Raw genomic sequence first — 26,303 nt, 5'->3', positions numbered from 1 at the left:
GGGAGCTGGGGGCCCTGGGTGCTGCGTGCGGGGAGCTGGGGGCTCTGGGTGCTGCGTGCCGGGAGCTGGGGGTGCTGGGTGCTGTCATATTCCACAGAGGGATCGTGGGTCACATTTGCTCATCCATCTCTCTGTTTTCTCTTGCCTTCCTCAGACGTGCTGTGCCCCAGCGTCCGAGTGGAAGGAGACCGCTTTAAGCACACCAACGGTGAAACCAAGGAAATCACAGGTGAGAGAGAGAGGGCAGCTGCCGGCTAGCTCTGCTGCGCTGTTTGCTGGGTCTGAGCGCAGCCCTCCCTGATGCAGGGCTGGCCTCCCTGATCTGTTCACCAACATCTAATGGAACGGCTGGAGCTGTGAGGGCGGTAGCCCCCATCCATGAGCTGCCGAACCGTGAACAGCAGTAGCATTTCCATCTGGGAGTTGGCAGTGACCCTATGGGAGTCTCTAAATAACACATCAGAACAAATGAGTTGGGGGATGAGTAAGCGAATGATCGGTGGAGTGAGCAAGTGAGTGGAGAAATCGATGCATTCGGGGTGAGAGCGTGAATCAGAGCTATAAATACAGGACGGAATGATGGGAGAGAGAGAGAGAGAGCAGAGACACTTGGCTGCAGACCCTGCAGTAGAAATAAACCCCACAGAGCCCCTTCCCAGCCTGTCCCCGCATGATGGGGTAGACAGGTAGTTGGCAGTGGCTGAGGAGGCTTCCCACCCTCCTGAGAGCCATGAGTGTGGGAGTAGGGTTTGCTCCTCCCCGTGGCCTACCTCCTGCCCCTGCAAATCTCAGGGGAGTTTCTTCCACCTCCAGGACACCAGCCCTGCTCCTGCCCACTGCCTGAGGGGCCGGGGCCCCTCCATCTGTAGCGCCGGAGGGGGGTCTGCATCCTCAGCATGGAGCCAGGGGGTGTCAGGAGCAGATGCTTTGCAGGCGCTGTCTGGGGGATGCCGTCCTGGTCCACTGCCATGTCAGGGTGCCCCGGCCCACAAGAAGATGCCTGCATCTGCATGTTTGTGCTTGAGGGATATTTCTAGAATGGTAGAAGGCTGCCCTGCCTGCTCACACAGCAGATGAAATGTGTCCTCAGGATGGACTCAGCCCTCAGGCAGTTTCTTGGGTGAAGAAACAACCCTGGTTCTACTGCCCTTTTGAGGGGGATTATTCCGAGGTCCACGTTTGACCCCTTCCCTGGCGTTTCCCAGTGGGATCCAGCTGCAGTCACCTGCTGGGGCGGCTGGCTGAGTGCCACACGCTTTGTAACTGCTTTTCCTGCCTGTCCCCAACGCTCAGTCCCCCATCAAGCCTCTCCCAGGTCAGCAGTTCTGGAGGGACCCAAAAGAAGGTGGAGTTAGTCGCCTCTTTTCTCCCGGTGGAGCACCTGGTTTGTGTGGTTGATTCTCTGTGAGGACCTCTCACTCCCAGGGGTTCTCTGTCAACCCGGGAGATAAAGGTGACCCTCATCCTCTTCCCTTCCTTAACGCACTTACCTTTCAGGGGATATCTTTATAGCTGAGTAGCTCTGCCCAGGGTGGGGCGAAGCTTCTGGGCAGTGTGACGTCGGTGCTCCCACTCTCTGCTTCGGCAGTCCCCAGCTAAGCACAGCTTCCACTGAAGTCGCTCTTCAAAACAAATTCCTGCTTGCTACATGGTCCATATTTGACTCTGAGCAGCAAATCCCTCAGAGCAGCGTCTCATTATGTGGTGGTGTGTGTGTCCACAGAAGGCAACAGAGGTGACAAGAGTGACATTCATACCCAAAATGGTAAGAATCGACACTGAGCACCTACAGTGTGCCAAGCGTTGTGCCCACGTGCTCTCATTCAACCCGGATGAGGTATGAGAGGCACAAGTCTGTATTTTATAGTTGGGGAAACTGAGGCATGGGCACATGCGGTAACTTGCCTGAGTTTCTGGCAAGTTGCAGAGCTGTGAATGAATTCTTTCGTCTCTGCTCCATGAGAAGGGTCCTGCTGACAGGCTGTCTGGTGATGGATGGAGGGGATCAGATTCCTCTGTTAGGAATCCGGTGTGTCTGTCTGCACCCTGTGGCGCCCTGAAATCTCCCCTCCCCTCTGTGGGCTCCGAGGCTCCCAGGAAATAATCACAGGGCCAGGCAGGCATCCATCACGTGGCACAGATGCCCTGTTTGTGCGGCGCCGAGCTCACGGAGAACCTGCGGGATCTGTCCTCTCCTTTAATTATCACCAGCCCGGTAAAAAGCCCCAGCTGTGTGGAAGCTGGAGGGGGGGGTTATGGAGAGCTAGAGTCTCAGACTTGCCAATTTAAATGCAGTTGGGTAATTGGAATGGCTTTTATTCTCTGGGAAAAACGGGGTTGCCAAAAGCCTCACTTCCAGGCATTCCCTCCAATGACTTCGGGAGTTTTTAGGGCTTCCCAGTCCAGAACAGCCAGCAAGGGAAGAGAGCAGGTGATTTGGAGGCATACATCTTAGCCTGGTACTGCTCCCAGCCTCCCAACACCTCTGAGGCTCAGGTTCGCTGCCTGCATAACTGCGTGCCACGTCCTGTTTCTGAGGATCCCTCTCAGTGCTCATGACCGAGTGTCCTGGAGTTTTAGTGACTGCAGGTGTTACACAACTTTCTGGGAGGTTAGCGGTTTGGCGCTGGGCAACATGCTAGGCTCCGAGCAGCTCTGAAACATGGCCACAGACGTTCTGGATTTTTCTCTCTCCTCCTACCTGGGCTCCTGCGTCCAGATACTCGCTGAGGCACGCCCCTTGCACCTGTCAGGTGGACTCTGGCCCGAGGCCTCCTCTGCTCTCTCCCCGTCCCATCCTGCCTTAGCAAGTCCAGCCTCCCTAGTCTCCCTGTCCTGCCTCCCTGCTGCCACACTGACCTTCAAAATAGAAACAGGACTGTGTTTCTTTCTTGCTCTGAAGCCCTTCCATGGTTCCCCATTGCCTGCAGAAGGACACTCAGACTTTGCTGTGTGGCCAACAGAACCCAGCCGGATCTGCCCCCGCCCACCCCAGTCCCAGCCAGTGTTCCCCTGACCATGGCTCTTGACATCCCAGAATAGCCAAGATTCTCAGAAGGAACCTAGCTGACCCGAGCCCAGTGACCTGTGCACATGCAACTACCTTGGATGCCCTTTCTTCCTCCTCTGTTTGCCCACCTTTTATTTGTTCTTCAACTCTGGGCCAGGCCTTGCCTCCTCTGGGAGGCCTCCCTGATTGCTCCTCAGCTGGACGAGGGAGATATTCCCTGTGCTCCTATACAAGCCCTGTCATCCCCCCTCCTAATCATTCAGCCACAATGCTAACACCGCGTATGTGTCTGCTTCTCCCTAGACACTAAATTTCTGCGGGGCTGGGATTTTGTCTGTTCGTTATTGGGACCCAAGCCACCAACAGGCATCCTACCTTCTCTCCTTCCCTCTTTCTACAAACTGTGCTGCAAACAACCAAGGTTCCTGGCTTCTTCAGGGCTGGAAACATGAATGAGATCAAATCGCTCACCATGCGATGAGGGAAGCAGTCCCTAGATAAGGGACTTAGACTTCGCCAGACCCACTAAAGACCTGGGAGAAGCATCGTGCCTGGAGAGCCCAGCAAAGCTCTGTCCCGGGGAGACCATGGGGGAGAGCGCCCAGTGGGCGCTGGCGTGGAACAGGTGCAGCCAGCGGACTCAGGGCCATGGCTGACGGTGTCCCTGATGCCACCTGTTTCAGCTGACTCCGTGGTTTTGGGGAGGTAATCCTCGCAATTCCTGCACTAAACAATTGCTTCCTTATTTCAAGGTGCCTTGCATCAGAGCCCATTTGCCTCGGGAGCATTTTTCATCTTCCTTCCAAGCCTTTTATTTCCTGCAAGCAATTCATCTTTTCTCTCCGTGCCCTTTGTTGCCCCCTTGTTAATTGCTTGTTGTTCAAAGTTTTGTCGTGTTTAAGTCTTTGTTTGTAGTCACTGTTTCTATTCATTGAAAGCAATAAAAGTGGGACCAGAAAGCAGGGCATATGTTTGCTTTTTTAAAATTTAAAAAAGGACTTCTCCCACGTGTAACTGCGTGAGGGAAACTGAGCTCAGGGTGGCAGTGTCTAGTGACAGTGGACAGAGCTGAGAAGTAGAGAAGCAGGCCCCCTTTGCTGTTCTCACTGCTCACTTGTCAAGGGGAAGGCATCGGGCACGTGTCCACTGGATCGTGAACTCGCTTTCTGAATAAGAGCCACCGCTCCACGAGAGCCTCCAGGGCTGGATGTCCATGCGAGGCCTCGGACAGACCTGTCCACGGTGGCCACCCTATCCTCTGTACGGAGGAGAAGGGAGCTGTGGGGGCCGTGGTAGTTGCGCCTGCGTTGTGGAGCTGCAGGCTAAGGACAGGGATGGGGCCTGGGGTGCTGACTGAGATGCTCTTCTCTCCCTTAACTTACCTGGGGCAGCTTCTCTTGAGCAACAACCTGCACACCTCCAACCTCACCCCCTCCCCTACAGGAGGCAGGCAGGAGAGTCAGAGAGTGTCACAAATGCGAGAGCCCATAGGCGCCCACCAGCGCCCAGCCGCAGGAGATGCCAGGTACAAGCATGTGGTAAGTGCAGCCCTGCCTGCAAGAATGTGCCCAGTTCTCAAGGTGGCAGCCTGCGAGTTGGGCCATTATCCCCGCCTCCTCGGCAGAGGATGCACAAGGATACCACCCGTGTGCGTGGCCAGTGCTGGGCCAGCTTTCGGACCCAGGACAGACTGTCTCCAAAACCTACTCTGCCTGGAACAGAATCTGAGCCCAAACAGGCTCTACACACTTTACCACTTGGTGTCCATTCCATGGAACCTCCAGAGCCTTCTCGGCCAGTCTCCCCATTCCCAGCCCCCACCCCCCAGTGCTGGGAACTTCCTGGCACTGCCAGGCCATGTCCAGGGACAGGGCCCCAGCACATATGGCAGCCCTGTGGATCTTCAGAGGGTCTCTCGTGGGGTCTGGTCAGTTCTACCAGCTGCCCCTAGCTGGGCCCGCTGGGCTCTCTGAGGTGTTGAGCCAGAGCTGCAGGGACACCTGATGCTTTCTGTCCCCAGGTGATGCTCAAACCATAGGGCCCAGTCCCTGCTCAAGGGGGCTGTGGCCGGGCCAACAGAAGTGTCGAGGGGGAGCTGAAAGGAGAGGGCTTCTCTCCTTGTTCTATAGCAGGTGTCTCCCCATATCTTGTGCCCCCGACCTGCTACCTGGGGGGAGGGGCTCCCCGGGACCCCTCCTTGAGTGAGGAGGTGGCTGCTTCTTGCCACATGCCCAGTCCTCTGTTACCAAGTGATGGTGGTGGGCCTCTGTGGGGAGGGGCGGAACTATGGCCAGGGTATGAGCCTCCCGTGATGGGATTTCACAGAGGATGTGGGTCAAGGAGGTCCCTTCGTGGTCCCCAGCAAGGGCTGATGGTAGGGATGGAGCAGCTGCCCGGGGCTGTCTTCCACTGTACTGTCCCGACAGCCTCGCAAGGGATTATTCCCTCCACCTTCCCAGTAAAGGGAACAGACTCAAGAAATCAGACAACTTCTTCAAAGTCATTCAGTGTCTTTGTCCTTTGGCCAGTATAACAGAAATTTCATGGACTGAGTGGCTTATAAGCAACAGGAATTTATCTCTTACGGTCTGGGGGCTGGGAAGTCCAAGACCGAGGCACCTGCAGATTTCATGTCTGGTGAGGGCCTGCTTTCTGGGTTGTCGATGTCCTTCTTCTTATTGTCCTCAGATGGTGGAAGGGCAAGGGAGGTCTTGGGGTCTCTTTTATAAGAGCAGTGATGCCATCCATAAGGGCCCTACCCTCATGACCTAAGTGGGACTTGACCTATGAGTATTTGGCCTTCTAGGTGCTGGGTGCTCTCTCTTTTACACAGTCTTTTTACGGTAAAGGGCACGTGCCAGCCTGAAGTTGGCTGGAAGAATAGTTGCATGAGTTTGTGCAATGGGCCAGGCCTGGGTCTGCGGACAAGGAATGGGGTGGCACACTCAGCGTCCTGAGCATGTAAGCCAAGGGACGTGGCCTTGCTCAGCCTGTGCCCAGCTCAGGCCTGCTGAACCCTCCGTGGCCCATATAACATGGTTGATGTCGGGGGGGATGTGGAGCGCCCGCCCCTTGGAGGAAACCCCCATTTCTGGAGGGGCTGGATCATTCGCCCTAGGGCACATGAAAAGCTTGAAGTGTACGTTTTTCACCCATGAGGAAGCTTCTGGATTCATGTTTTCTATCTTAAGGACTAAATATCATTGAACATTATATCATGGATTTCATTAATTAGCCAGAGTGTGAAATGCTATTTAAAATGACATAATGGCAACTCTTAGTCATTTTCCAGAATGAAATGAGCCCAGCATGGTGAGGGGCTGGGAACTCCAAAAAGTCACTCAGAGCTCCAGCCTGGCAGAGCCTCACAGTGCATGCAACCCTCCTGGACCATGGCAGGCTCTGTTCTGGGCTGGGCGCATCCTCTGTTCGTGTGCAGTCCCAGGCCTGCTTCGCTCTGCCTCTGCCTGCAATTGCCCCTTATCTTCCTGCTGTATGTTTGCTTATTTCTGGTCCCCCACAAGGGCACCAGTTCCCCAGAACCGGGATTTCGTCTCTCCTCCTGCTTTAAGTGCTGTGCTCACACATGCTTGGCTCGGAGCAGGCTCTCAAAAACATGCATCAAATGAATAAAGGGCATCTGTGGGCAGAACTTAGTGGTAGAAGAGGCTGTAATCATTATAATGGGAAAATAATCAATATGAAAACTATTCGGTGGGTTCCTGTATGTTACACGCTATATGAAGAGCTTTGTATCCTATCATTCAAGCTTTACCACAATCCTATGAGGTATATACTGAAACAACCCCCTTTTTACAGATGAAGAGACTGGTGCTCAGAGATGTTAGGTAACCTGCGTAAGGCCACACTGCAAGGACCTTGTGGTCAGGAGCACAGCCTAGACGTGTCCATTCTACCACCCAAACTCTCAGTCAGTGCTAACCTTTTCTGTCCCTGCTATTTCTTACACGGGGCTTGGAGTAGCAGAGAGGCTCTCAAGAATGTGTTGAATGAATAAATGATCTTTTAAAGCAAAGTTTAGTGGGATGTCTTCATCATCATAACGTGAGCCCTGCCAGCTCAACTCTTACTTGCATGACAGTGCCTTAGAAAGTTAGAGATCCCAAGAATCTTCCCAAAGTCTCATGGGTTAGGCGTCGCCAGGGCCAAGAGTCGTGTCAGCCCTGGGGATGCAGAAACGAGTAAGCCCCCATGCTTGCCCTCTGGTGGTTTCCCTCGAACCTGCCTGAGCTTTCTCATTGCCCGGGGGACACGGTTTGGGCCAGTACACCACACTGTCAGCCTCGGGTTGAGTGCTGTGCTTGGGTTCCCCTGAGAACTGGGTGTCCCGGCCTGTGGGACTCAAGTCCAGACCGTTTTGTAGGGATGTGGATCGGGATGTGCTGGTGGGGTTGGTAGAGCAGGAGTGATAACCAACCGGCCGGATCACCGCCCTCCCCTTACGATCAAATGGTCAGTGCCAAGGATCCCACAGGTTATGTAGCCGGCCCAGCGCCACACGTGCATGTGCTTGAGCTGATCACCCCCTTGCCCCACCAGCACCCCGAGCACAAAGGTCATGACTTTCCCATCACAGACGTTGCCAGTGCACACGAGGTCCTCTCTTAGAGCCAAAACAAACCAGAACCAAGGACCTGCCAATGAATGCAATATCATTCAGGTTTTTTCTCTCTGACCTTTCCCTCTTTAAAAGCGTGAAACTTAAAAGCTGCCAGACTATAAACCAAGCAAAATTCACGTGAATTTCAGGACTGTGGCCACAGGAGGGCAAGCCCTCAATGACTGCTCTGCCTGCAGAGCAACCAAGTGTTCCCGTGGGGGTTTCCGGAACACCGGGGCAGCTCCCGCCACTCACCCCAGCTCTTCTCTTTGACAGGTTTTGACCTGATGGATCTGTTCAGTGTGAAGGAGATCCTGGGGAGGAGAGAGAACGGGATGCAGAGCTCCTATGTCCGGATGGGATCCTTCCCTGTGGTGCAGAGGACAGAGTGAGTGCTTCCTTCTCTTCCCAGACCTGCCCTGGACGCCTGGCAGAGGGCGGGAAGGAGGTCGGGCAGAGACCCATGGAGAGCACGGACAGCTGCGGAGGCTGCTCTGTGCAGGGGTTCTGGAGTAGAGGATCTGGGCTCAGGGTACACTGAGTCCTTCTGAGAAGGTTTGGGCCAGTATCTTCAGAGGTACTGGCCCACCGAGGCCTTCTGAGAAGGGATTTCTATATGGTTCCAACTTGGTTTTGATGGCAAAACACTGGGAACAAAATCAATCCCAACAGAACTCTGACATTTCAAGGAAGAATAGTATCCTTGTAGTTTTTCAAGCTTTCATATGTATGCACAAATACACAGACAGGTGTAATTTTAATGTATAGGTTAATTTTGTTCAGAATGGGAAGGGATGTCGCTTTCAGTATTAACTTTTTTTCTCACATGTGTAATGTCTGTCTAATGGGCCTTTTACACACCTAGTCTAATGTATTTCTCACTACAGTAAAGTGAGGTGAACATGGTACTCCTCTCATCATTTATCCGGTGTGACATTTGAGACTCAGAACGGGACAATAATGTGTCCACCATCTCGCACGCAGTCTGTAGGAGGCAGAGGTTGGCCCCAAACTCAGGTCTTCCAGCCCCACGCCCTTGGTGTTTCCCACTGTGATCTTGTTATCTGCTGTGTTATTTGTGGAATGGGTTAGATCGGGCCACTTTGGTTTCCTTTAGATATTCTCTGTTAATGACCATTCCCCCTCGTGATTATAATACCTTTTTCTTAAGCTATATATGTGTGTGCTTATATGTATGCTCTCAGAAAAAGCCTTAGTCTCTCTCTCTTTATCTAAATATATAGAGAGAAATATAAATGCAGATTTGTAGATCCATGCTATACGGACCTAACTATATGGATCCATCGGTGTTTATCTAGGTATATGTATGTCAAACATGCACACATATGTGTGTGTTATTTCAAAGGTATAAGAAAAAAGTATGTTTGGACAAAAACAGTCCCCTGGTTTGACTCATTAATGAAATAAGAAAAATGAAAGGAAATAAGAAAAATGAAAGTATCTACTGTGGCTACAAAGTGTGTGTCTGTGTGGAGAGCCTGGTGGGGGGGCCCATCTCCGTCCAGTGAGGGCAGTGACCAAGGGCGTCCCTCAGTCTTGCGAGGGCCCAGCACCGAGGGATGGACGCTGCTCCTAGGGCCTGCATGTGAGCTGGGTGATAGGTCAGCTCGACTTTGAACAACAGGGCCCACACCCAGCTTAGATTGGGAGCCGAGAATCACAGAATGAGGGCCAGTCTTAGCTCACAGGTTCGACAGCCAAACCAAGGGTCCCAGAGGGTGTGCGAGTCGGGAACCAGGAACCCAGACGCCTCCTCACTTCCCTTCCCAGCTTTCTGGCCAGACTGGCTTCCACCCCCTCCCAGGGAGAGATCAGTTGTACATTCCTCAGGCAGGTCCCTGCCCCCAGAGCAGGATGTGGCCCCACCGTGGCCAGGTGCCTCGGGGTGAGGGTGTCGATGGTTAAGAGGAGAGCGCTGAGACAGGGCCCCCTCTCTGTGCGGGTCTCTGTCCAGACACTTAGCAGCCAGATTGTGTCCTGTTAACCCGCAGACCCTGGCTGCCCTTGGCTACCCCGTGAGGATGCCAACACCTTCTTTGTAACTCCTGGGAGGAACAGCTTTCATTCTGAGTGTGCAGGGGAAAGGCAGGTACAGGACAATCTGGGCAGGGGCCACACTGGGCAGGGACGCAGGGCTCTGCTCTGTGAAGATGGGAGGACGTCCTGGGGTGCAGGGCAGGGGATCAAGCAGGGTGAGACAGAGCGGCTGGGCCCCGCTGAGAAGGAGCCAGTGGGGAGAGGTGAAGACGGGTACACTCAGCTGCACTTGACCCGGGAAGGGGGGGATGGGTGGCAACTCCGCTTCTGCCATCGATATTGTCAGATGGGGATGGTGGAGACGCGGAAGTGTACGCACCCTGTGGGGGTGGACTTGGAGCCCAAGGCAGGGGACAAGGAAGGGGCCACAGCACGGGTCTGCAGAGGGTCCCATTGAGACCCCGGCCAAAGGAGAGGGCAGCAAAGGCAGGAGAGGAGGTGGATTTGAGAGACGTCTGGGAAGGAAAACCGGCAGGACTTAGTGACCCACGGGGCACCTAGGCTTCCCTTGCGGCCCCTGCTCTTCTTGCTAAGCCCACTGTCCTCCGTCTCTGTCCCCCTCCAGGGATGTGTTCCCGGAAGGTTTGCCTGATGAGTACGCTTTTGTCACCACCTTCCGCTTCCGGAAGACGTCTCGGAAAGAAGACTGGTATATCTGGCAGGTCATCGACCAGTATGGGATCCCGCAGGTAAGGGTAGCATGCTGTGTCTCAGGGGCCAGAAGCTTTCTGTGTCCTTCTCGTGGGGCCGGCGGCACCTGCCGTGTTTTCTCCGTGGCCTCCATCCCGGGCCCAGGAGATCAAGAGTCCAGTGTATGACGCCCCAGGGATGCTGCGGGTCCTGTGAGAGGTGCAGCTTCTTCCCCTGAGGGTAGTCCGGTGCCTGGCGCTCTGGCGAGCCAGAGACCAACTTCCTTCCTGCCCCAGGGATGCTTGGCCTAACCAGGAGGTGGCGGCCAGCTCTGTTGTCCCGCGGCCTATGCTCTGTTTGCGGTGTGACTGGCACCGCTTCGTGATGTAGCAGAAGAGACTTGCTCAGGGTCAGCAGACCTGGGTTCCCATCGTGTGCCTACTCCTTTCTTGGTGCGGCCCTGAGACATGTGGGGTTAGCGTTCTGAGTCTCGACGTTCCTAGCTGTCACATGGAAACAGCAGAGCTGCCGTGAATGGTTGGGGACGGTGGGGTGAACCGTGTCTCTAGAGCGTCTAGATAAAGTGCCTCACACATGATACGGTCTTGTTACACCTGACGTCCTTTGTTCTTACCCTGAGGGAAGTTCTGAGGCCCTGTCTTTGGCCCCTCAGGTGTGTTTTGGCTTTGTGTCCCCACAAGGGTGGAGCAGTCCCTCGGCGGCACGCAGCCCAGTGGGGAGAGAGGGTCTCAGATCAGAGTCATCAGCCCCACACGTTGGCTGGAGTTGCAAGCAACACTACTTTTGTGCTCTGCCAAATCCCCGTCCCCTGGTTCCAGGGTTTAGGGACTCTTTCTGTCTTTGTCATTACCCTTCTTCCCTTTGGAAGACATGACTCACCTTGAGCTGAGGGATACAGACTCTGTTTCCACTGGAGCTGAAATGCAAATGTGCTCAAGCAATTGAGCCGCGGGGACCACATGCATGGGCCGCAGCCAGGGAATGGCACCCTCCACGCAGCGAGCCGTGCGCCCCGGTGAGAGCTGGACTCGGACGCTGCATGGGCTCGTCCACACGGTCCCGCTCTCGTAGGGGCGAGGGATGGGCACCTCACACATCAGAGCGCATCCCGACCCCTTCCCAGCCTGTTGCCATCTCGTCGGGGGTGGGGGGTGAGTACAGGAGGTGAGGCTTCTGCCTGCGCTGTCATGAGCGAGAAAAAGGAAGAGGGATTTGAACACGGGGCGTCGGGCTCCAAGTCTGTCTGTTACCCACCATGCTCAGCTGGCTCCTGTCTCCCGCCGTTAGTCCTATTGAATGATTTTTCCATAGCACCCCTGGTCTGATTGAGACGCAGCCTGACTGCTGAGTGCCCTGATTTCCTGAGTGTGGGAGGCTGGATGGGACAGACGAGGTTCTTCTCCAAAGGTCGTTTTCCTGGAGGGCACGCAAGCCGTCCACCTCCATCCACAGGCACGCGGGACTTGCTTCTCCAGTTTCTCAGGGGCTGGTGCAGTGGGATTGGGCACCTGCCGTGCATTCTTGCGGGCGAGCCCCCACCCCCTTGTCTGGGTTCTCTCCCCTCATGGCATTTGCAGAGCTGTGTGGGCTAGCCGTCTGCCATGTCTGTGCCCTCCCCTCCGCCTGCCGGAACGAGCCGTGGGCTGGGACACGACAGAGCCAGGCAGAGACAGCCCACCTAGGGGGACGTGAGGCTCATTTTCAGAGGCACCTGGCAGTTCGATTTCATTGAGCAAAAGCCTTGGTGGAGTGCTCTTCCCTGGCCCTCTGATGGTGGCCACTTCCGTGCCCCGGGGGAAAGTACTGGCTAGACACAGGGAAAATGGAGAAAGGCCTGCAGGAAGTGATGTGTGTTCACAGCATCCCCACGCATTCTGTCAGGCCTACCGACCTAGATCTTCATATTCATCACCGCATTTAGTATTTACAACCACACTCGAAAGTTGGCCTTCTCTCCATTTGTCATTCACTCATTCCAGATACCATGAAGGGACAGGAAGGAGGCAGGTTCGGCTGGAGCAGAGCATGGGGGTGCTCATCAGAGATGAGGCTCGAGAGGTGGTGGGGGGGCGTTGGTGTAGGGCCTTCTGCTGGAGACCAGGCTCTGGGAGGCAGGCTGGTCCAGAAACGAGAGGACTAATTCAGAGACTATTGTAGTAATAGAAGCAAGAGATGATACTGACCCAGACTGGCAATAATAGTTAAACTGGGTAGAAATGATCAGATTCTGGATGTCTTTTGAAACTAGAACCAACAGGATTTGCTGATGGATCTGAGCCATGAGGCGCCTTCCTGAGGCCCCCAGCCAGCACCAGTAGACAAAGGACTCAGGCCTGCCGGGTGCTGTCCCTCGCTCTGTGTCCTGCTAGAAAAATGTCCCTCTGCAGGGAAAGCCACCTGTGCTCATGAGGCTCCCTCAGTGGTCTGGGGACACGGGGCTCAAACGGGAAACAGAAGACCACGTTTAATAATAGAAGTATTCGGGTGTGTGCATTAGAAGTGCACGAAGTTACTGGCCAGGGGCTCATAGTTTTCTCTCTTTACCCACACCACAGCTTATCAGCAGGCAGTGCAAGTAAAAACAGATCCTAGCCCCCCCTCTGGTTGTACTGAGGTCACGGCGGCCCAGAAAGAGAAATCAGAGCCTGGGTTGTGTTATTAACACTGTGGCTGATGCCCGGCGGTGCACGGCGGCCTTCCTTGAACTGAGGGCTCTCATTCATTCACTCATTCATTCATGCAGTGCCTTTTTAGGGGTTGGTACCATGTGCTGGGTGTGGTCCTCACCCTGGAAGAGAGGAACTAGCGAGATGAAGTGCCCACTTATGAGGACGGGGCAGGGCAGGCAAGAAACGGGTGAACAAAAGAAATGAACCCTGACCAGGCACGTGAGAAAAAGTAAATGAAATGAGCCTGGGAATGTGAGAGCAAGTGAGTGGGCTAGGGTGAGTCATGTGTGCGTGCCAGAGAAGGCTGCCTTGTGGGGATGCTTTTGGATTTATTTGCTTATTTTGTTATAGCTAATACTTGGAGCAGCACGCAGCATCTAATGAATACTGTGTCAGTGTTTTACATATATGCTAATTCATTTAATCCTCGTAATGACTCTGTGATGTAGGTGCTGTCGTTGGTGCCCTTTTATAAATAGGGAAATAGTACAGAGAGGTTAAATGACACACAGCTCAAAAGTGACTTGCCAGTTTGAGTGTAGACGTGCCCTAGACAGCCCCAGTTTTTTAATTATGTTGTTAATCACCATACATTACATCATTAGTTTTTGATGTAGTGTTCCATGATTCATTGTTTGTGCATAACACCCAGTGCTCCGTGCAGAATGTGCCCTCTTTAATACCCATCACCAGGCTAACCCATCCCCCCACCTCCCTCCCCTCTAGAACCCTCAGTTTGTTTTTCAGAGTCCATCGTCTCTCATGGTTCGTCTCCCCCTCCGATTTCCCCCTTCATTCTTCCCCTCCTGCTATCACTTCTTCTTTTTTTTTTTTTTTTAAGACAGCCCCAGTTTTTGAAGAGTGTTTTAAGAAAGTGGCCAGAGTTAAGGTTGCTGATAAGGTTAAGCGTCAGGGTTAAGGAACCCAGCAAAGCGTATCGAGGTATCTTGGGCTAAGCGACAAGAAGAAGCTACTACCACCTGAGGCCTGGGTGGCCAGGACGGGAGGTGGTTGGTGGTTACTGGAGACCATGAGTTCTGGAGCCAGGAAGGACAGAGAGTCCCCAAAGGGCCAGAGTGTGTGGGGGGACACAGCCACCTAGAACCGCAGAGAAGCAGGGAGGGGTAGGGAGAATCAGCCCTAGGACCCTGTCCTCCTGCCTACGGTCTCCATTCCGTGGCCTTCCCATGGGCCATGCTGATGAGGTGCCGAAGGACACAGGAGCCCAGGCAGAGCCCTTAAAGCCCAGGCAGAGCCAAGGCAGAGCCCTCGAGCATCCAGACTCGAGGCAGGGAGCTGGGCAGGGAAGAGAAGGTGTTTAGTGAATACCATGTAAGGGAGGTAGAAATGAGCACCTGGATGAGAAAGTGTCCAATCATTCTTTTATTTATTTATTTATTTATTTATTTATTTATTTATTTGACAGAGAGAGACACAGCGAGAGAGGGAACACAAGCAGGGGGAGTGGGAGAGGGAGAAGCAGGCTTCCCGCCAAGTAGAGAGCCCGATACGGGGCTCGATCCCAGGACCCTGGAACCATGACCCGAGCCGAAGGCAGACGCCTAACGACTGAGACACCCAGGAGCCCCCAAGCATTCTTTCATTCCAAGAAAAACAAAAGTAAAACTTTCTTCCAGGGTTGCGTAGGCATTTTGCAAAGGGCAGGGGGTCCTCCAGTGAACAAGACCCATTAGTCCCTGCCGCCAAGGAGCTTTATCCTACTGGAGCTTCAAGGTCATCCTCACGGTTGGAGACAGTGCAGGCTGGGACGGGGTCTCAGCCTGGTCCCTGGCATCTGGTCAGACATGGCCTGTTTTGCCGGGCCAGGGTTTTCAATGACATGGAGACCAGTTGCGGTTTCTCATTGGGCTTGAGACTCAAGCCCTTCTGCACCATTTGTCTTGCAGACTCACAAAAGTGCCCCTACTTCATAGACCCCCAGGCATGGGGTTGTGTGTGGCCCCTGGATTGGTGTCTGAGCCCAATTATCCCATCTAGTGCAGGTGCTCAGAACAGCCTGCAGGGTAGTATTGTTAGCACCAAGGCTGAGGAGGGAACCGAGGCTTTATCCAAGGTTGACCAGCAGTGAGGGTCACGGCCAGGATGTGACTCCTGATTCCGCAACCCTCTCCCCTCTTGCGCTCTCCCACCTTGGTCCCATGCAGCTCAGGGAGCCTGTGGTCCTTTGCTCTCCAGGTCTCCATCCGGCTGGACGGCGAGAACAAGGCAGTTGAGTATGATGCCGTGGGTGCCGTGAAGGATGCTGTCAGGGTGATCTTCCGAGGCCCCCGGGTCAGTGACCTCTTTGACCGGGACTGGCACAAGATCGCCCTGAGCATCCAGGCCCAGAACGTTTCCTTGTACGCTGACTGTGCGCTGGTGCAGACGCTGCCCATCGAGGAGAGGGAGAACATCGACATCCAGGGGAAGACAGTGATCGGCAAGCGCCTTTACGACAGCGTGCCCATCGATGTGAGTACCGGGGGGCCCTCTGCAGCCAAGGTCCTGGTGTCACGGGGGGCAGCCTCGGGAGTCGGGTATCCCCAGGTCCCCCTCACGGGTCTGTACCATTTATCAAGACAGCGCCTTGAACTGCCTTAGGAGGGAGGACCCTGACTCAGAAACCATATTGGACGCTGGAGTCACCATCCCTCGTCCATGCAACCGGTCATTGGTCACATACATTGAGCATCTGCTGTGTGCCAGGCACTGTGCTCGCAGTGGGGACGTAGATCTCCATACGTATTTGTAGGTAGGAGGGTAGAATTACAGAGTTTTCTGTACATTTAAATAGAGGCTTTTTTTTCTTCTGTGATTGTAGAAAATCTGGCAAGTATAGAAAGTATACGCAAAATAAAATAAAGTCTGCTTGTAAGCTCTGCATTTACCGTGCATCTGGAACCCGGGGTTTGTGTCCTGCCTGACTCTGAAATGTGATGGCCACTTTGGGCCCTTAATTGGGTTCTTTTAACCCATTGTATGGAGTCTGGGGGCTTGGGTGTGTCCCTTTCTCTCCCCTTTTTGCCCACGGCTATAGCTGAGCGTCCACTTTGCATCCAGTACTGGGAATCCCAGAACTTCTGATGTTTGTCAGCAGAATATTGCTCCCACTTCCTGTTTCCTGCTGGGTTTCTAGAATTAAAACAAATCCTAATGAAGTATGTGGCAGGAGAATCAGTGAATTCCTCAGCCTGTCATAAATCTTGCCAAAGCGTGGGCTGGGGCACTTTTAACCACATGGTCTGGCGCCTTGGACATGGCGTGAGCACCACAGCTCACCTGTAATCCTCCCTGGGACCCATAGATAGCTCTCTGCCTCACCTGGTCCTCACCTGGTCCTCACCAGGTCCTCACCCAGCTCTGCGGGTGCTCAGCACCACCCCCACTTACAGCACAGGAAAGCAAGTCTTGGGATTGGGGTCCCTTGACCAGCTGTCATGAGAGAGGAGCAGGGCCAGGACCTAAACCAGATTCTAAGCTCCCTGCACCCCCTAGCTGGTTACCCTGCTGTCACCAGAGAAGGGTCACTGAGCTGCAGATGGTGGACCCTGGAGGGAAGCCGGGCCAGGGAAGACCACCCAGGTTTACAGGGTACATAGGCCTGAGCAGAGGTCGCCAGGTGGAGTGGGAGCCAGAGGGACGTCAGCAGGTGGACTCCCTGGTCGGTGGAGGGAGGAGGGGAGAGGCAGGAGCAGGGTGGCAGGGAAAGGGGCCCCTCTGGCTCCCAGACCCGCTCACCCCACCTGGGAGCACCTCTGCCGGGCCTAGGCTGTCTGTGCTCTGTCCCTGACCCTGCTCCTCTGCTTCATTCTTCCCCATCCCTGTCCCTGCAGCCTTGCCAAACGGCCCAGCTGCTGAGTCTATGCGCTCACTAATGCAGAAAGCAGGACGCTCTCTTTAAAATGGGCCTTGTTCAAAAGCACGATTGTGCATTTTGTCAATTTCTCCTCTGTCTGTGGGCTAGTGTCTTACAGGAAATAGAACAGACAGATGAGTGGAACGGTTAAGTGTTTGTAGCTAGCCAAGTCAGTGAGGCAGGGAGTCATACCCCTGGGGCACGTCATACAGCCAGGAGGATGAGGCCAAGCGGCCGACCACCTGCCCCGCCAGCTCGCTGGGCCAGTCCAAGTGCAGCACAGGTCAGCCCGAGAAGGGTAGAGGGAGGTACAAGGCCATGGGCACTTAGCATCAGTGTTTAGTAAAATAAGCATCCCTCCTTCCACTGGTGCAGCTCGAGTTCCCTTCAAAAAATGTTTGTGCGTGCACGCGTGCATCCATCCAACCATTAATTCTGTGCTCTGGGCCTTTGCCGTGCACCAGTGGTCCTGCTGCTGGGGCTCCCGTGGGAGACGAGGAAAGAGAGCCCTTCCTGCAGAGTTCATGTGCTAGTAGGGAAGCAGATTTTAGAAGTAAACTAGGAAGCAAGGGCGTCTGTGGTCCGCGTGCTGCAGACGTGCGGGGTTGCGTGCAGAGTGACCAGCGATGGGGCCGGCGCTCACGTGGTGGTTACAGAGCCGGGACGTGAGAGCAGCAAGTACGGTTTTGGGGGGTGACTAAGAGCTTGCTGGGTTTTCCGGGACTTTCCTAGAAATGGAACCACACATGGCGAGGCATGGCTCTGGGACTCTGTGAGGTCAGACGTCATAGAATAGGAATGAAGAGAAACACACCTGGAAAGGCAGCAGAGCCAGGCCCTGGAGGGCTCGACTGTCCTAGAGGAGGCCCGGGCTTTATCTGCAGACTGTGTGTGTGTGTGCATATGCGTGTGCGTGTGTGCATGTGTGTACTGTGTGGGCATTGTGTATGCAGATGTGTGTACGTGTGTGTGTGTGCATACGCATGTGAGTGTTGGACATCAGAGCCCTTGTAAGTTACACTAAGGGACTGTGGTATTCAAGGGGGTGATAAAGGCACATTTTTTTTTTTTTTGAAAGATTTTATTTATTTGACAGAGAGAGCACAAGCAGAGGGAGAGAGAGAGAGAAGCAGGCTCCTTGCTGAGCAAGGAGCCCGATGTGGGACTCGATCCCAGGACACTGGGATCATGACCCAGGCCGAAGGCAGCCGCTTAACTGACTGAGCCACCCAGGCGTCCCATAAAGGCACATTTTTACTTTACAAAGTTGACATAAGGAACCGTGTGGAGATGTCTGGAGGGTTGGAAATGGGGCACTTTCCGGAGACTTTCGTGGCCTGTCGTGAGAGCACCCAGGAAGGGACTCTAAGAAAGCACAGTCACAGTGCCCGGGGGCAGAGGTGTCCGGGGAAGGATTCAGAGGAGACTCAAGAACCAGCGCCATCCGTGCCGGCAAGCCTGTAGCCTCCAACCTCCTCGCTCTTGGGTTGTCCCTTCTAGAAGGGGGTGTGTAAGCAGGAGATGTGTAGGCTCCCCTGAAGCTCAGCCCAGGGAGGGACCCCGAGGAGAAAGCGGGGCCCGACCCCTGCGCGGGCCTACTGGAGGCATGGAGGCTTCGGGCTGCCGAGTCCTCCAGACTTACTCTGACCTCATGTCCCTTCCAGTTTGACCTGCAGCAGATTGTGATTTATTGTGACTCCAGACACGCAGAATTGGAGACTTGCTGTGATATCCCCTTGGGCCCGGTGAGCAAACTCCTGCATGCAGAGGTGGGGAGGAAACGGGTCCTTGGCCTCCAGAGGGACGGGGGTGTCCAGGTCCTAGGAATGGGCATTCAGGGGTCGGAGGGTGCCCACCCTCAGAATGTGGTCTGAGAGGAGTCCAGTGACCATCTGGGGCTAGGGCTCCGTTTCCTGGGCCCCCAGGATGTGGGTTGGGGGCCAGGCAGGTCTCCCTGGGGGGCTGCCGTGGTCCTGGTCTTATTTGACACCACCAGTCTGCAGGCCGAGCAGTGGGGCCCGGCTCTGGGGAGGAGAGGCCGAGGCTGGCAGCATGGCCCTGGGAGGGACGGACCATGCTCAGTGGATGGAGGCCTGGCACACTGGGTTGGTTGGCAGAGGGGAGGAGGCGGCTTGCAGGCAGGACTGGAAAGAGCGAGAAAACCCAGAGTTTTTCCCCTGACCCTGGACCTCTCTGCATCTGCCCCCTTTCAAGGCTCTCCCTCCCCAACTTCTTTAATAAACCCCAGTCCCGGGGCTGCTTGGAAGGTGGTCTTAGTGACAGAGCCCGCTTCCCAGGGCAGAGGAGTGACGTCCACACACGGTGCTCAGTGGCCCTGTGCCCAAGACATGGTGGTAGAAACCCCCAGCGCTGGGGGTTTGGAGTCAGATGGGCCTGAGTGTGGACTGAGCAAAAGAGAGAAGGTCAGATGAGGGCCTGGACAACAGAGGGAAGGGAGGCGGGGAAGTGGTGATGGTAGGGAAGCATTTCCAAGCACCTGTTGGGTGTGAGACAGTGAGCTGTCCCATCGAATCCTCCTCACTGCATCACAATGGACCCATCCTTGTGCCCATTCTGCAGAGGGTAACACTGAGGCTCAGAGGGGTTCCTGGTTCCTGCAGCCGCTGAGAAGCCAGCGACGTGGCTGAGAGCAGGTTGGCCCAGGCCCTTCTGACTCCAAGGCCTCAGGAGCCCAGGACCTGCCGCCGGGCATGACCCGACCTCCCCTCCACTCAAGCTCAGGCTTCTTGGGTTCCTGGCCCCCTTGCCTGCTGGGGAGCTGTGCTGGGTGAAAAGCCAGGTTCTGGCTTTCTGACTCACTGGGATTTCCTTCCAGTGCCAGGTGACCGTGCTGACGGAGACTTCACCCCTGCCCCAGCAGCCTCCCACTTCCGGCAGTGAACAGATCGGGTTTTTGAAGGCCATCAACTGCTCCTGCCCGGCTGGAGAAAAGGTACCCCCAGCAGTGTACCCTCAGACCCCAGCCTGGAGCCCCCGAGCTGAGCAGAGGAGGTGGGGATTTCTCATCATGCACCAGGGTGGCCAGGGCACCATGGCCCTGGACTCTGGGGGGCTTGCAGGACAGGGAGTCCTGTTCCTTCGACCTCTTGTTTCTTAACGTTCCAGCTCGGAGGGGGGGAGCCCTCAGACCCATTAATGTTTTCCTGGAGGTAATGTATCCCCGAGGTTCTCCTGCCCCCTGCTGCTGTCTCTCCACTCATCAAAACAGACCTGGTTTGCGAATAAGACTCCGAGGAGGTGACATACAAGTAGAGTTGTGTGTACCTAGTTCCTAATGTCCAAACTAGTGTTTCTGCGAACACCACCAGCACCATCCACTAGCCTAGATTTAGTGTCTCATTGAGTGCCCAGGGCCTTCATCTGTCCTGTTTTCCTGTAGACCAGTGGCCTTTTTGATAAGTAAGAAGAAAGAAGTCTTCTACCGTTTGAGCACAACAAGTTAACCAAACACACAAGGATGATAAAAAGCAGAGCTGTGCTGGGGAAGGTCCTGGGGGGGTTCTGCCAGAGCCCACAGCCTGGGGCCTTGCCCTGAAGCCTGCGGTCATATCCCCTGCTGTATCTGCCCTCCCGGCTTGGGGCCAGCATACAGGAGGGGTTCAGTGGCTCTGTACGGGGCTGGGCAGACAGGAAGGAATGTGGAATCACAGTGGAGTTCACTGGAATGGACACACTTCCAATGCACATGTCCTGGCTGGCAGGCTCCCTCCCCCTGCCACACCTTGTTCTTCTTCCCCTTCCCTCCTTCCTTCCTACCCAGAGAACCAGACCTGGGGAGACAGGGAGCCCCCAGGAACCCTCAGTCAGGTGAGGCTGCCAAATGCTGGCCCAACTTGCTGAAAGGAGCCGGCTCAGCCTGGCTGTGAGCTGAGGTTTTCTCTGGGCAAGGGTGAAGGGGAGGTACCTTGGCCCAGTGCCCGCTGGATTAGAATGAGACACGTCAAGTAGGGAGCCAGGGTGAGCACCCAGGGCTGGACCTCTTTCCCTCCCCTGTCCCTGGGTTTTGAATAAGAACCCCAAAGGAGAAGGCTAACTTGTTGTGAGGTTTGGGTACTAGCCCCTGTGTGGACAGACTGCTGGGGTGGTGGCCAAAGCCAGTTCTGCCCCGGCCAGAATTTTCCCTGAGCCAAGCTGTGCCCTGGGCGTGTCCCGCCAAGGCTCCTGTGGCCCCTGGCATGGGGGAAGGACCCCTGGGAGGGAAGTCTAGACTCAGGAGTGTCTACCTCCTGTTCCCATGTATCTTCCCACTCAAAGACCCCCAGGCGCTCCCCACCCCCACCACACCACCCTATGTGGTCACAGAGGGTCCCCAGTTGTCTTTCTAGCACCATCTCTCTCCATGTTGCTCCCCCAGTTTCCAGGACACCAAGAACTACTGGTTTCTTGGAGGGGTCACAACCTTTCTTGTCTTTGGGTATTTGCATATACAGCATCTGCTTGGACCCCCTCGTTTATCTGGCTCATGCCTGCTCTTCTCTCAAGATGTCTCCAAGGAATGTTTTCCTGAGCACCTTGTTGTCTATGTGATTTCCCCCCTCCCTTCCTCCAGTCCTCCCTCCCTCATTCCCCATGTGGCCATGTACCTGCTATTTCCAAGACCCCATGACCCATTCCTTTCCCTGGGCTGCCATCTACCATAACGGTGATCACATTGAACTAAAAATGTCTACCTGTTTTTACTTCCATAAGGTAAGTTCCAGATACAGAGATTGGATCTTGACACATCTGTATTTTTAGCCACTGATCGTGTCTAGCCCAACATTATTAAATAGTGGTTGAACTGATGGATACGTGGATCAGGGTGTGAAGGATGATGGGCGGATGGTGGCAGGACAGCTGGTAGGGACAGATAAAGGAACACACCCTCTCTTGCGGGCAGGACAAGGGCTCGCTCTTCAAGATGATCAATCACCTTACAGATTCTCAGCCTCAAACTCTGGGGGCCATCACCCAATAACCCATTCCTTTATTCCCCAACCACCCCTTCTATCTGACAGTAAACAGTAAGCGCCCACTGTGTGCTGAGCACTGAGGTTTTAAGACACATAGCACATGATCTTCAGAAATGCTTCAGTGTGCGGTCTGGCTACCGCGCCCAGGAGAGCAGAGGTGCGCCTAGCCCAGGGTGCTCGCACAGGTGGGTGCGAAGGGGGCCTCTTCTGCCTCCCACACGAAAGAGGTTCAATAAGCTCCTCATTAAGTAGGGCTGGCCTCTGTCTCGCCATCTTCAGTTGCACAGACGATGTGGCACATGGGGGCGCAGATCTGAGTGTCCTCTCCTGGGAGGAGGCCACAGGCAGATTTGGCTTCCGGTGGTTTAAATCTTGGATTCAGTTTACAGAAAACTTCCATTATTCTCCTAGGTCAACGTGCCTCTTGGGTCCATGTTTCCATCTCTAGACCCAAACATGGTTCGTGTGAACTGTGTACCAGACATTCCAATGGGCACTATGTGGGGTCAAATACACAAAACATTATTTACCTCCATTTGCGTGTGTAAATGACATCTATGAATGCGTTAAAAAAACAAACTTGTTCCTGAACTGGCTGAGTACACAACCGCAGCTGGGCTGTTTCTAGTGATGAGTGGTACGCACACATAAATGGATATGGTATCTCTTCCTTTTCACTAATGTGGTGAGATTTACACGTGGACGAGTGCATGAACCGTGTTACATTGGTTTTTAGTGTGGCGGTATTTACACGCACCCACAACTTAACAGATCAGAATTTTCAATCTGGAAACTGGATCTTTTACACAAGCAGCATGTCTGTTAGCAGGTGAACGATGGTTAGAGGTAGGTTACAGACATGCGTTGCTTTGGTGTCTAGTGACTAATAACTATGGGAACCATTAACGGGCCACATGATAGTTTGACCTCCAGGGGTGGCGATGTCAGGGAAGAAGTAGCCCACGGGGTACCATCTTGTTTGTCCCCGTCTTTATTCCACCAACAGCCACATAGAGGTGACACCAAAGTGTCCCATGGAGTTCAAGAAGAGTGGTTCTTGGCTCCAGGAAACCTTGTCCCGCTTGCTGGCCATACGTGGCTCATTCAGAGACTGGCTTAGGGGCCTGTGGAGGGGTAACCGACTGCTGAAGGCAGAGGGCGTGGGGGAATTAACTAGAGTCTTACTTCTTGTTTCTTTTGTCCTTCTTCCTTTAGGGCGAAAAGGGCTCTGATGGCCCCGTGGGACTCCCCGGCCCAAAGGTCAGTGCAGGCGTGGCTCAGGGTGCTTTGGGGCCCAGGTTCGCCTTTGCTGTGCTCCCCACGTGGAGGCGAAGCGTCGTGCTAGATGACTAGTCTGTGGTGTTTGCTTCTGAGCCAGTGGTGTGAAGTCCGGAACCTCTGTTTCTGAAAGCCTGAGCTAGAAGGGGTTGGGTGAGAAAGTCCTGGCTCCCATCCCATTTGCTCCAATGGGTTAACCTCTCCCTGGTTAGCTCATTCTGTGTCAATCCTTCTAGTCCTCTATATTCCAGAAACTTTGGGGCTTGGGCTTGTAAGAGTCTCTCTGTTTAGACTGCACGTAAGGTTTCTTTAAGTTGCATGAAATTCTTTTTTTTTTTTTTTTAAGATTTTATTTGTTTATTAGAGAGAGAATGAGAGACAGAGAGCGCGAGAGGGAAGAGGGTCAGAGGGAGAAGCAGACTCCCCGCCGAGCAGGGAGCCCGATGCGGGACTCGATCCCGGGACTCCAGGATCATGACCTGAGCCGAAGGCAGTGGCTTAACCGACTGAGCCACCCAGGCGCCCATAAGTTGCATGAAATTCTTTCGGCACAAATTTTCTGAACTCACTCGTTGCTCAAAGCCAGGTGCCTCCTCGAGGGGCCCCGCTCCTCAGTCATGCAGCCACCTCTCTGTCTCCATCCCTCCTTAGGTTATTAGCATTTACAGAGCTGGACAGAGCTGTCTTCTCACATCCTTAACTTTGGTCTCAGAAAGCTGAGACCCAGAGAGATGAGAATTGCCCGTGGTCACACGGGCGGGTGGAAGATGTCAGCATGATCCAGAGGCCATTACCTGGTCTGGTGTTTGAAAGAGGGGCTGAGTGTGGTGGTAGAAACACCCTGAGGTGATACCTTTCCCTTCTCTCTCTCCCTCTCTCCCTTCTCCCCCTTTTCCTCTCTGCCCCCACTCTGCTGGGCTGGGGAGCCTGGACGCACACACACATACCCCTGATGGGATCCCCTCCCCTGGTGCCAAAGGAGAGCAGCTCGGGGTGGTCCAGAGTGCCGGGTGGTCCTTTTGAGAAGGAGCACAGGGGTTCCTGCCTCACTGAGCACCCCCTGGGCAGTAACCTCAGCTTCTCGGCTGTCAGAGGGAAGAAGAGAGCAGAGGTGTCCAGGGGTTTGTGGAAGTGTTAAGTGGAGAACATTTGTCTGAGGCAGTGGTTGGTTACTGGATGACCGTGTCATGCTGTGATTTGACAGATCCAGGGTTGAGAGGTAACCTTCGCAGGGAGGACAAGGCAGGGGGAGGGAATGCTAGGGAGGGACTTGGACTCAGCCACCTGGACACCAGCCTGGCTGCCTCGGAGATGATTTGCAGTCCTTGCCCTTCGGCCCCACAGGTCAGATTGTCCCAGCCCGAGATTAAGACTCCAGGAAAACAGCTGTGGCTCCCAGTGGCCCCATTTACCCAGATACAGCTCAGGTCTGGTCAACAGTCATGGTGTGGTGACTCCAGGTGCCAGGGCCCATTCTAGTGCAGGGACGTTACAGTGAATGAGAGAGCCCTGTCCCCAGTGCTCACAGGCTGGTGGCAAGAGAAGAGTGACAGGGCGCCTGGGTGGCTCAGATGGTTAAGCGTCTGCCTTCGGCTCAGGTCATGATCCCAGGGTCCTGGGATCGAGTCCCGCATCGGGCTCCCTGCTCCTTGGAGCCTGCTTCTCTCTCTCTCTCTGTCTCTCATGAATAAATAAGTAAAAATCTAAAAAAAAAAAAAGATTTAAAGAGAAGAGTGACAGAAAAGAGTGGGATCCCCTGCGGGGAGAGCCAGGGTGGAGGGGCCCCGGGGTCCAGCAGGATGCATGGGAGCTGCTTAGGATAAAGAAGGCAGGGGAAGGGCATGACAGACCAAGAGGGGCAGCAAAAGCCAACTAGCTGTTTGTCCTGAGAGTATGCAAGGTGGGAGTAGACCCAGATGAAATGGCATAACAAGAGAAGAGAAAAACAGACAAAATTGAGGGCTCCCGTGTTGGGCACCCAAGCCTGTTTTGGATTGGCTCATGGCATGGTAGGAGGCTGCTCCAGTCCCGCACTCGACCCTTGGTGAATTTTCTTCCCTTGCAAACACTGTTTTCTCCTCTGCCTGCCCTCCCTGTCTTCATGGACAGTTGGGAGGGCCCAGGGCATACAAATGGTGTAATCAGGGGACCCTGGTTGAACTCTGGCAGCCTTCAAAGCACCTTCATGCTTTCAGTCTTATGTGTGCTCAGGACAGCATGCCCATTTCACAGAGGAAGAGCCCAAGGCCCAAAGAGTAATGACACTCTCACAGTAAGCAGCAGAGCGGGGGTTTGAACCCTGGGGCTTCTCACACCCCTTCTGGGGCTGGACCATTCCCGGGCACAAACACATGACGCGTTCTCCCACTCACTTACTTAGGATGTCCTTAGTTGTGGAATTAAGAGGTTGGGGAAATTATTTAGTTGCTTCCTCCTTCTCCGGGGGTGGGAAGCATGGCCCCATTGCGAAGTTGGCAGGGACAAAATCAGCCGCTGCCAGGGCGTCGAGGGCCAAGTGGGCAGTGGGCAGTCTTGAGTGGGGGAGCCCCGTTGGGGGACCTGACCCAGTGCTCCTCTCTGGTTTGCACCCTGCAGGGAGACATGGGAGCCACTGGGCTGGTTGGAGCTCCTGGACCCAAGGGAGAAAAAGGTGACATGGTGAGTATAGGGCCGGCGTGGGAGACCCCGGGCTTCCCCAAGGCGTGCATGTCAGCTAGAATGCACCAAACACCTAGTGGGAGCCAGACACTGAGCCTCACACTGCCCTTGGAATGGAGCCCAAGCTCCTCCCTTGGGCACGGGAGGTCCGCCAGAGGTGGCCTCTACTGCCACTCTAGCCCTGTCCTGCACCACCCCCGCTCCTACCCCTGGATTCTGGGTGCCCCGATTGGCAGCTCGGAGTCTCCACACTGGCCACTTCTCACTGGCTGCTGCACATGCTCTTTCCTCCACCGGGAAGAATTATACTGTCTTTCCATGCCTTATTTCCCCCTCCCCTCCCCTTTCTGGCTGGCTCCTATCTGCCCAGATTCAGACTGAACTCTGTGTGGTTCTCCAGGATATCCCTGTGACCCCCAGGAAAAGCAGCAGGGAGTGGGGTCTCCCGTGATGGGGCACAGGGACTGGAGAAGCAAACACAACCTGCAAAGTAGCCATCAGAGTGACAATCAAAGGACAAAGGGGTATC

At 54.6% G+C, this 26,303-nt stretch overlaps 1 protein-coding gene across 1 annotated transcript in view; it reads left to right on the top strand.

Moving 5' to 3' along the window:
* The window catches only part of COL22A1 (collagen type XXII alpha 1 chain), a 227,391-nt gene that overhangs the window by 28,695 nt on the left and 172,393 nt on the right, over nucleotides 1-26,303 (top strand). Inside the window, exons 3-10 of the mRNA XM_021688721.1 lie at nucleotides 155-229; nucleotides 7,908-8,019; nucleotides 10,255-10,378; nucleotides 15,206-15,481; nucleotides 18,530-18,610; nucleotides 19,702-19,818; nucleotides 23,054-23,098; nucleotides 25,712-25,774. Of these exons, the coding sequence (XP_021544396.1) occupies nucleotides 155-229; nucleotides 7,908-8,019; nucleotides 10,255-10,378; nucleotides 15,206-15,481; nucleotides 18,530-18,610; nucleotides 19,702-19,818; nucleotides 23,054-23,098; nucleotides 25,712-25,774 (893 nt within the window). The remainder of the gene's footprint in view (nucleotides 1-154; nucleotides 230-7,907; nucleotides 8,020-10,254; nucleotides 10,379-15,205; nucleotides 15,482-18,529; nucleotides 18,611-19,701; nucleotides 19,819-23,053; nucleotides 23,099-25,711; nucleotides 25,775-26,303) is intronic.

Source organism: Neomonachus schauinslandi, chromosome 4 (assembly GCF_002201575.2).
Source record: "Neomonachus schauinslandi chromosome 4, ASM220157v2, whole genome shotgun sequence".
Classification (NCBI taxonomy): domain Eukaryota; kingdom Metazoa; phylum Chordata; class Mammalia; order Carnivora; family Phocidae; genus Neomonachus; species Neomonachus schauinslandi.
This window is presented reverse-complemented; position numbering and strand designations above follow the sequence as displayed.